Raw genomic sequence first — 10,685 nt, 5'->3', positions numbered from 1 at the left:
TGGTGAGGGCCATGGGGACTCGCTCTGATGCAGGTGGCAGGGTGGGGAGGAGGCCGGGACGGTCCCAGGCCCCACGAGCCCAGGGCTCTGCAGCCCTCACCGCGGGCCACAGGACCCCTGACCGGGAGATTCTGCCACGGTGGGGGCGGGGACATGTGGTGGGTGGAGGCCAGGGACACCGCTGAGGGGATGTCCCTGACGCTGGGCCTCCACGTCTCATCTGTAATCAGGGAAAGTCACTACTGCCACTGTAGGTCATTGTAAACACAGGAGCAGGGACACGTGAAACAACGTGCTCTGTAGACGCTAACAACAGGACACGCGTCACAACCTCCACTCTGAACGTTACACAGAGAATCGAAAAACGGGAAATGAAATAGGAAAAGTAGGTGACTGGGGTCTGAAGCAAGAGATTAAACCCCAGATAACAGACGCACAGCGAAGAGGAGGAAGCCGCTGTAGCGTTTGCAAAGGGTCACTGTCCTTCATGTGTAAAGAGCACTTGCAAACAAACAAGAAAGTTCACCAAGAGAAAAGTGGGCAGGGGATAGAAAAAGACGTTTTAAAGAAAACCAGAAATGGGCAATAAATGTACAGGAGAATCGACTGCGTCGGAAATCAGAGCAGCGAATTAAAACAAACCCGCCTTCCCGTCAGAGGCGAGGAAGACAGGCCCGGCTCGGGGCTGGCGAGGGGCGGGCACGGAAGGTTCGGCGGGGCCGTGGGTGACCCACGGCGGAGGGAGGTGGGGGCGGGGCTCAAAGCCCTGCGGGATCGGGGCTCTGGGTTGGGAGATGCGGGGGGCCCTTCAGTTCCTTGTTTGTTTTAATCCTATTTTTTCTCTAATGACAGGCAGAACCTGCTGGGGTTCAACGCGCCCCTTCCAGCCTCCAAACCCCCCACGGAGTGGGTACCCGTGGGGCAAAGATGGGGCTGGGAGAGGCCTTGAGGGTGGGGAGCACAGTGAAGAGGGCCCCATGGAGCACCCACTGGGGCCGCCTCGGGGATGGGGACTCCCACGGGAAGTCCGTGCCGAGGCAGACGGCTGGGACCACCTTAGGGCTCTCCTGGGCCCCCACCCACCCTCTGCGACCCAGCCGGTGGCCTCAGTTCCCACACCTCCACGTGTGGCCGCTTCACTGGACAGAACCGTGGCCCGTTGTCCACAGTAGCACAGCGAAGTGGGCTCAGCCCTGTCCCTCACGCTCACGCCCAGTGACCCCGAGCCACACCCCTGCCGAGCATCCGTAAGGCCTCAGGGCAGCCAGGCAGGCCCCACGCCCTGTCCCCCGCGCCCCGCCTCCTGAGGTACACCATGCCACCCCACGGGATGGTACACCATGCCACCCCTGCGGCATGCAGCCCTGGGGGCGGCGGGGCCCTGGCACCCACCTCCATGGCGGCGTTGACGGCGGTGTCGGAGCCCAGGCTGAAGTCGGTGCCCGGCACGTTATTGCTGATGGTGGCTGGGACGACGCACATGACGATGCACAGCTCCTCGTAGCGGCCCCGCGCCTCCGCCAGCTGCAGCACCCCCTCATAGGCCTGCGGGCAGGGCGCCGGGCCCCGAGAGGCGGGGCTGCTGGGAGGGGAAGGCATGGCCCGCCCGGAGCTCTGCGGTCCCATGGGCCGGGCAGGAGGCCACCCCCCGCCCAGACCCCTCCGCCCTCCCCACAAGCACCCCCGGTCGCCAGCTTCGCCGTGAGCTGCGAAACCCTCAGGAGAAGGTGAACCCCTCCCAACGCCAACGCCACTGTCCCCAGGGCACGCGGGGTCTCCGGAGGGGCCTGGGCAGAGGGTGCTGCTTTCAGGCCCCGCGTGGCCTCACCTCGAAGCCCCCGATGACCAGCAGGGCGTGGATGTTGTAGCTGCGTATGTTTTCCACAATGTTCTCCATGTAGCCCTTGGGCAGAGTCCTGCAGTGGGAGACAGTCGGACGAACACTCGGCGTCTGCACAGACTGAGGCCGGCAGGACACACGTCCACGCTGCACCTGACCTGCCCCCGACCTCAGGGCGCAGGCCCTGTGGGGCTGCAATTCTTGGTTAGAGGCAGAAGCAGAAGCTCGAGGCCCCGGGCGTGTGGGGTTTGCCGTGGGGGCATGGCCTGGCACCCACTCACCACCCTCGCCGGCCACTGGCCAGGTGACCGTGGGCGTGGGGCCGCAGAGCAGTCCTTCCCACCCAGGTGACCGCAGGCGAGCACTAGGCCAGCAAGCCCCAGGCCGCAGGCTCCGGGGCTGGTTTCCCCTGGCGGCTCTTCGGCCAAGCCCACAGCCTGCACCTTCAACCCAGCTGCCCGTGGCGGCCAGCGGCCTGCCGCTCACCGCTTGGTCCCCAGCATGGAGCCGCCGCGTCCCAGCCAGCCGGCCACATCATGCCAGCTCACTTCTTGCACCTGCAGGGAGGAGACCCCGCTTAAGGGGGTTGGCCGAGGCCCCAGTCAATTCCCGAGGCACTGGCCCTGCGATGAGGGACAGCATGCCCACAGGGGGACATAGGCCGTGCCAGCAGTGACCACCCAGCCATAGGTCCAAGTGAGCCTCAGGGCCTGGGCTGGGCACAGCTAGGGTAGACCTAGGGCCTCTCCCTCATCCTCTGACCCGTCTTCCTCATGAACTGGACTGACCGTCCCACGCTGGCACACTGGAGGCCCCGTGTGTCGGCGGGGAAGCTGGGGGTGGGTTCTGAACAGCTGACGCCCCACGTGCCCCACCCCCGCACACCTACCTGACCCCTGGCCAGGCCCTCGAAGCCATCGTGCACCACGTACACGGTGTGGCCATGAGAGATGCCGGTGCGCACAGCCGAGCGCACGGCCGCGTTCATGCCGGCCGCCGGGGCGCCCACGTTCAGGATGGCCAGGGAGAAGCCGGTCTTCGGGGAAGGGGACAGAGACAGGCACGTGAACACAGGGCTGCGGGGCCACTGATGACGGAAGTCGGCGACAGCCAGCCTCCCATGCCAGCCCAACTCCCGGAGTGACAAACCCCTCAGGACGCCATGAGCTCCTGGCAAAGAGTGGGCGGGTTGCGGGGCAGGCTCCACTCGGCGAAGGCGGGGTCCTGGCCACGGGCATTAGCGGGACTTGGTCCCTCCGGGCCCAGCACCTTCGCGAGGCAGCAGGGCAGGTTCAGGCCAGCGTCCAACGCTGCCTGGAAACCTCACAATCACCCCACACAAGCAGGCCAGCGGCCAGCACCCCAAAGCCCTTGGCAAGAGGTACAGACGCAGAGGGACAGTTTCTGGTGTCCACAGTGAGTAAGCAGCAGGAGACACTTCCAGGGTTAACTCAACCTGGCACAGCCAAAACACTCCCGCCTCTACCTGGAGTCAGTGTGCGGAGCCTCCCACACTGTCCTCGGAGCCGGCCATCCCCAGCGCTCCTGGCCACTGTGGCCTGGGGCCTCACGAGCAGTGAGGCTCCAGATGCAACCCAGCCCCGCTGCCCCGAGGCAGTCACACCCCGGCGGGTCTCGGGAGGGGACGTGCAGGCCGCTCTGCTGGCCGGGTACTGCCCGTGCCTCACTGGCTCCTGGGATCAAAAGGGGGCTGGGGAGATGGGCCATGAATGGTGACACTGCTTAGGTGACAACACGCAGGGGCCTCCTCAAAGGGGGAACAGCGTCAGCGACGCAGCCCGGGCACTGGCCGGCCCCGAGCCTCCGCCGCAAGGCGGCCTCCACTTTCCCATGGCTGTGGCTCTGGGACCCCGCCGTCCAGCACTGTCTTGGCGGGACCCTTCCCTTGTCCCCTGGGGCTTCAGAAACGAGTCCTACTGTCATGCTTATTTTGAAGACAGCCCTCAGGTTCTTAGCCACCTTGGGACAGTTCATGGGACGGTTCATAAACATCAGATCCCTTCACCCTTGAGTGAAATCGTGACCCTGACTCTATGTCCCACACTGTTTGGTGAGCGAGCGGCCACCATGACCTCCCGGCCCGGACGCAGGCTGCCTGGGACCTGCTGGTCAGGTAGAAGCTGAGCCTCACCCTCAGTTCACGATGCAGAAGCCCCACAGCGGGCAGAGCCCGGCCCCCGGGCTGACCCCGGCCCCACAGCTGGCCCCGCAGGCCGAGGTAACCGCCTCACCACCTCACCTTCTCCTTGGAGAGCTTCTGGTGTGCGAGCAGCTTGTAAATGCTCCAGTTGTTCTCAAAGCTCCTGAAACAGAAGCCAGCCACGCGTCAGGGGCCCACGGCCAGGCCGCTCCACGTGACCCCAACGCCCTCACAGCTCAGCCAGCCCGCCCGGGGTCGGCGGCTCCCGTCCGCCGCACGGCCAGCCTGCGGCCCGCCTCGGGGGCCATGAGGCCCCGTTCCTCCTGCAGACTGCTCGGCCACTCACTCACAGGAAGAGGGTGTCAGCAGAGTGCAGTCGCCACCTCTGCAGGTTGTGTGTCCTGCGTGTCAAGGGCACGGCGGGGTGCCAGAGGCCTGGGAGTCTGCCGTGGACCCCGAGCCCGCGAGGCCCTCACCTGCCGCGGAGCTGGATGGCCTCGTCGAACCTCTTCTCATCCATGGCCTTCTGGACCTCCTTTGTCTTAAAGAACACAGAGCACAGACTGGGGGGGGTGGTCTGCAGCACACACAGCCACTACCCGACGCGGCGAGCCTGTCTCAGACTGCGGGACAGCGGTCACTGCCAAGGCCAGCAACCAGGAGGGCTGACTGAAGCTGAGCGGGGCCCACCTGGCCTGGCCCCCAGGCCTTCCCCGGCCACCCTTGCTCCTCCTCAGGCCCCGGAGCCCGATCGAGGCCCATCTGGCCCCTGGACCACAGCTGACGCCCAGCCCAGAAGGACGGCCAGTGACGTCACAGCAGGAGATTCTTCCGAGAGAAGTGTCAGCGTGCCCACCCCTCACCCGGCGCAGGGCCCCCCAAACCTGCGGATCAGGGCCAGCGTCCCCGTGCCCAGCCTCTCAGCCTCTGGGCCCTCACCTCCCACTCCCCCTTCCTGTGGCCCCTGCCCTGGCCACACCAAATGTCCCCACACCGTCTGCCAGAGGTCACCCAGCAGCTCTAGCCACCCACCCCTCCTCCCTCCCATCTTTTGCCCCAGATGCTTCCTCCCGCCTCCCAGTAAGCTGCGTCCACAGCCACTGGCTCTGGGAAGCTAAGTGACCTCAGCTTAGCTCCCACCACCTCTCTCAAGGCTCAGCCCACCCTGGGACACGTTCACCCGCCACCTCGAGGGCTGCAGGCTTCAGATACCCTGAGGTTCACCTGCCACCTGGAGGGCTGCAGGCTTCAGATACCCTGAGGCCAGCTGGGGCATAGGGGGAGCAACGAACCCAGACGGCCAGGACAGGAGGTGGCGATGCACCTGCTGCCTGCTCCCCCAAACACGAGAGATGAGACTGGGGGGGGCCTGCCCAGAGTGGGGGGGCCTGCGAGCCTGGAGGGACCGGTGGTTCCGGCGGGGAGGGGAGCGCCACAAAGGCCCCAGAGCACCGTCCTCAGGAGGCAGGGGCCACATACTCACCACCTGCACACACTCCATGAGGGGCAGCCGCACGGACTTGTTCCCGGACAGGCTGACCACGCAGGCCGGCGTGTCGGGCGTGGCCTCCAGCAGCGCCATCACCGCCTCCATGCCCATCTTGCTACTCTGAGCGGGAGGGGGAAGGGGCAGGGCTCAGGCAGGCTCAGCCCACCCCTCACCCTGCATGCACGCATGTGCACGCGCATGCATGCGTGTGCACGCACATGCACACACGTGCACACACGTGCACAGCATACACACTCGCTCGGCCCTCCTCTGCTGCCAGCCTGCTGGCCGCCACATCACATACCCAACGTCACTTTGCAGATGCACAAACCCTCAACTTTTGGAGCCACACACACACACACACACACACACACACACACACACACAGAGATCGAAGCTTCTAGATCAAGTGGCACCAGAAACAGCGACATAATATGATCACGATTCACAACAGCCCATCCAGGCACCATGTCACGGGGCTTCGTGCAGCCCTGCCAGGATGGTGTGGCCCCAGGCTGCAGTGACACGACTCGCCCATGGTCACTCAGCCTGACACGGGAAGGGCGAGGGTTGGAAGTGGCTTCTGGGGTTCTTTCTGCTATGACAAGTTTTCTCTATCGGGGCTCCTGTGTGTCACAGCTTTCCTGGTGTGTGTGCAAACGACAGACTGGGCCAGCTGGGCTGGGCCAGCTGAAACCTTTAGGAACTGCCCTCCTTGGACACAAATCAAAAATGCAGGTCTTGGCACAGCCAGGGGGACAGACAGGCGTGCAAAAAAGCAAGACCCGCGGCACCATGCCCCCTGCTCAGTGAGGGACCGCAGACTGACCCCCGCCCCCCGCTGCACCCTCAGACAGTGCTACCCCGGTCTCCGGCCGTCTGCACAGCCCAGGAGCGAAGCACCAGCTGCTCAGGTCTGTGTCGGGAACGGCCTTGGAGGGACGTTCCTGCCCCCTTGGGAGCACTGTGCTCATGAGGGAAGACGGGTCCCCTGAGCTGTGGCTCCTCCCCTATGACGGGACACACTGTGTGGGTGGGAGTCGTCCCGTGGGAACTGGACTCAGGGACCAGCGCGGAATGCTGCCTGCCACTCTGGCCGTGAGTTATAAACTGTCCTCAGTCTCTGACCCAGGGATCTCGTGTCTTCTGCCAGCACCCACGGAACCGACAGGCCAGCCTGCTCTCCTGCAGGTCGGGGAGACCCCCAAGCCGCCCCAGCACCTCCCTGCTGCCCAGGCCTGGAGGACGGCTACTGCTTGTGCCCGATGCCCCAGGCCCCTCCCGAGGGCACCCGAGGCCTCGCGTAGGGTGCAGAGGCACCTGTGTCAGCAGCGTCCCCACTGCTCTGTGTGGGACTGAGACCACACACCGAGACCTCCCGGGAGAGGCTCAGAGCTGCACCGCAGCTGCGGGTCACCGAGGGCCTGGGCACGTCACCTGGCCTCCTGCCAGCACAGTGGCCCAGGCAGTTTCAAACCCCACCCCCAGACTCTATAAGCTGAACCCAGCAGCAATCAGGATGACGATGGCACACTCAGGCCAGCATCCGACATGCCCCGCCAGCGCCTGGCTCCCCCCGTGTAAGAGCCGTGGCACCCAGGCTGTGGGCCACACAGAGGCACGCGTGCTCGCCCACACGCGCACGCCCAGCACCTACCAGGATGCGGTCGAACGCCGAGGGGGTGCCACCCCGCTGCACGTGGCCCAGCACCGTCACGCGCGTGTCGAAGCCCAGTCTCTGCACCACCAGCTGCCCATCGGGAGAGAGCGAGGGGGTCTTCGCGTTTGTGCCCGGCCCCACTGTCCCGCCTCGCCACGGGCCCCCAGCCCTGGGCCTCGCCCCCCACGTCCTGCTTCAGGGATTCTGGAGTGTCAGCTCCCAGGCCCCCACAGAGCTAGCCCAGGGTGCACGCTCGTGGCATGTGTGTGGGTGTGCAGTTCCCAGGCGGGCCCGGCCATGCAGATGGTGGGGGGCTCCCGACAGGTGTGGGGCACACCTTGGCCTCCGAGGCCGGGCTTCTCAGGGAGCCCCGGTGTGTGCACCCCACATCTGGCTGTCACTGGGGGTGAGGAAGCCCTCCAGAAGCCTCCTTCCCGTGGGGAGGGGGTCCCAGCAAGAGTACTTGGGGACTGAGATAAAGGGGAGCTCCCTGAGGCTCCACGCCCCCATGTCACCAGGCCTTCCCCCAAACTCACGTCCTTCACGTAGCTGGAGGAGATGGGCTTTCCGCTGCGGTCGATGGCGCCCTCGGCGATGATGATGATGTTCAGCCGGGACCCTCGGCTCCGGGTCTGGGTCACAGACACCCGCGCTCAGCTACCTGCCCGATGCTGGCCTTGGACTCAGCCGCCACCCGCCAGCCCTCCCACAGCCTCCCTGGAACTGGGGGCTGGGATGGGGACAGAGGGACCCCAAGGGCCGCAGTGGCAGAGCCAATCCTGCCCGCAGCTAACCCAGGACAGGGCTTCCTGGACACCCTGAGCCCCTGGGGCAAGTCCCCCACCCCGGGGGCCGAGGGCAGGTCAGAGGTGGCACCTAAGGGACCCACGCGGTGGCCCTGCATCAGTGGGGTGGGACCAGAGAGCACACGGAACGCTGTCGGGGCTTTTAAAGTGCTATTCACGCCTTCGCTTCCCCAAGGACCTGGCACAGTGCGGGGTCCGCTCTGCCCCACAGCCCCGGGGCACCCCACAGCCCTGGGACTCCCCACAGCGCCTGTCTGCAGAGCCTCAGAGGAGAAATCAGGGTCGGAACGCTCCTGCCAGGCCTGGGTGCCGCCCCCGGGGGACGCCTGCAGATGCTGTCAAACCAGACTGCAGACGAGTGTCTGGTCAGGGTTAGCCTCACAGCCCTGGGGACGCCGTCCTCCGCACAGCGGGACCCCGGGGGAGGCCCTTCCCGCTCACCTCGCCCAGCCTCTCGCACATGAAGTTCTCCCAGCCGTCCTCGGGGGGCGCCTCCGGGATGAACAGCCAGTCGGCCCCCGAGGCCAGGGCGGACACCAGGGCCAGGTACCTGGAGGGGGCGGGACCACCCGCTCAGGGCCTGGGTCCCTCTGAGCCTCACCTCCCGCCCTCCCTGCTGCAGTGATGGCTCCCACACCCCAGGTTAGGTGAGCCTGCCGGGAGCCGGGTGCCATGGGGACGCCACGCCCGGCTCCTGCTCCCCTGTAGCCCCACCCCTGCCCCCCGCAGCCGAGCCCCTGTAGCCCCCTTACCCACAGTGCCGCCCCATCACCTCCAGCACGAAGGTCCTCTGGTGGCTGCAGACAGAACGGGCCGCAGGCGTCAGCGCCAAGCCTCTGTGAGCCCAGCCGCACGGCTCGGCCCCACGAGCTGGCGGAAGCAGCCCCCCAAGAGCCACAGGGGTGGTGCCACGCTGCCCACACCCACGGGGGTCCTGGCGACACGGTGGACACAGGAGCAGCAGAAGGGCAGGCAGTCCTCATTCTCAGGGCGGCCAAGTGACTGAGCGAAACATGGCCTCGGGCTCCTGACCAGCCCTCCGCCTGGTCTCCACTGACCTCTGCTCCTCGGGCTAAAGGCCGTTTGCCTTGCCCAGGCCTGGTCATCACTGGCCAGGGGTTCCAAGGCTGCCCTCCAGGACCCGCCATCACTGACCCGCAGACGGGCAGCCTCGCCCCTTGCCACAACGGGACGTCCAGCTTGCCGGCCTGCAGGCCTGGCAAGGCGGCAGGGCCGCGGGCCTCGCTCACCTCTGGGCGGTGGTGGTGATGGCGTCGATGACCTCCATGATGCGGTGCAGGGCCGAGTCGGTGCCGATGGTCATGTCGGTGCCGCAGAAGTCATTGTCGATGGAGCCCACCAGCCCGGCGATGCTCAGGTGGGAGTAGGTCTGCGCGGTGCCCTCCGAGACCCTGCCTGAGGGGCAGAGGCTCAGGCCCACTGGCCACGCCCCAGCCCCGCCCCAGACCTGGGCCTGCAGAGGAGCTCCCAAGAGTAGGGGCGCAGCTGAGCCCCTGCTGCTAGGTGGAGACCGGCCGCCTGGACCAGGAGGCCTCTGTGGTGGTCTGAGGGAGCCACCATGCCCCTCATTTCCAGTCCCACCCAAGTGGCGCAGAACCCAAGGCCAAGGGGTCACTCTCCAACGTTCCAACTTTGTCTCAGGTGTTACCGAGTCTTAACTATTACGTTTCTTCAAACTGTGACAAAGTCTGTAACCCACACGCTCCGGGAATCGACTACGAACGAGACCAGTCCACACAGCGTGGAGGAGTCGGCCTGGGACTGCCGCCCACTGTGCCCGGGGGGCCCCGGCGCCGGCCCGGAGGCGGGCGCTCATGACGGACCCCACGAGCAGCAAGCCCAGTGTAGCCGCCCCGGGTGACCCCGACCCCAGGCTGGGCCAGGCCCACTGCTCCCACCAGCAACCACGCCGCGTCTCACCCGCCTCCCCTCGTGCCGCCTGTCCCCACCGCCCAGCGGCAGCAGGCAGGTGCTGTGGCCTTGCGCCCCCGCCCTCAGCTGGTCCCCCGCCCCAAATTGCTCCGTGCCGGGCTCCGGCCACTGACCCACCTTCCTTCACCAGCTGCTCCAGCAAACTGCCCCACTCGCTACGGAAGATGTTGGCGCCCGTGAGGCTGCCGTCCCCACCGATGACACACAGGTTGGTGATGCCACGCTGGACCAGGTTGTAGGCCGCCTCCAGGCGTCCCTCCCGTGTGGTGAAGGCCTTGCAGCGGGCACTGCCGATGATGGTGCCGCCCTGTGCAGAGGACACCGGGGCCTTGGCCAACGAGGCAGCCGAGGGCCCTGCGGGGACACTGGAGGGACCAGCCCTGGGCAGGAGGGGACAGGTGGACCCGGCGGAACTGAGAAGCAGAGTCCAGCACCTCCCCCAGAGGCCTAGGCAGGTGACCCGCCTCCCTGGGCGTCTCTCCTCAAATGTGATAAGGAGGACATTCCACCCATCAGGCCCGGGGACCTCGTGATGGACGAGCAGGAGCTGCTGTCTCTCTCTCACACACACACACAAATGCACACTCACATGCTCGTACACACAAACTCGTATACACACACATACTCACACGCCCACACATACACATACACACGCTCACACACACATACACACTCACACATATACATACACACACGCCCATATGCAAGAATGTCCATACACACAAACATACATGCACACTCTCTCACACACAAACACACATACATATACACATGTG

The 10,685-nt window shown here is 65.8% G+C and overlaps 1 protein-coding gene across 1 annotated transcript in view; it reads right to left on the bottom strand.

Annotated features, from left to right (window-relative positions):
- Positions 1 to 10,685, bottom strand: part of PFKL (phosphofructokinase, liver type) — a 23,517-nt gene that overhangs the window by 2,531 nt on the left and 10,301 nt on the right. The window contains exons 4-16 of the mRNA XM_039857410.1: positions 10,027 to 10,216; positions 9,207 to 9,372; positions 8,709 to 8,753; positions 8,398 to 8,506; positions 7,687 to 7,782; positions 7,148 to 7,240; positions 5,485 to 5,610; positions 4,478 to 4,542; positions 4,101 to 4,164; positions 2,730 to 2,876; positions 2,327 to 2,397; positions 1,829 to 1,916; positions 1,211 to 1,545 (exon numbers count right to left, since the gene is read on the bottom strand). Of these exons, the coding sequence (XP_039713344.1) occupies positions 1,211 to 1,545; positions 1,829 to 1,916; positions 2,327 to 2,397; positions 2,730 to 2,876; positions 4,101 to 4,164; positions 4,478 to 4,542; positions 5,485 to 5,610; positions 7,148 to 7,240; positions 7,687 to 7,782; positions 8,398 to 8,506; positions 8,709 to 8,753; positions 9,207 to 9,372; positions 10,027 to 10,216 (1,595 nt within the window). The remainder of the gene's footprint in view (positions 1 to 1,210; positions 1,546 to 1,828; positions 1,917 to 2,326; positions 2,398 to 2,729; positions 2,877 to 4,100; positions 4,165 to 4,477; positions 4,543 to 5,484; positions 5,611 to 7,147; positions 7,241 to 7,686; positions 7,783 to 8,397; positions 8,507 to 8,708; positions 8,754 to 9,206; positions 9,373 to 10,026; positions 10,217 to 10,685) is intronic.

This window comes from Pteropus medius, unplaced genomic scaffold, assembly GCF_902729225.1.
Source record: "Pteropus medius unplaced genomic scaffold, Ma_sr-lr_union100, whole genome shotgun sequence".
NCBI lineage: Eukaryota > Metazoa > Chordata > Mammalia > Chiroptera > Pteropodidae > Pteropus > Pteropus medius.
Note: the sequence above shows the minus strand (reverse complement) of the source record. Positions and strands in the feature narration are given on the sequence as shown.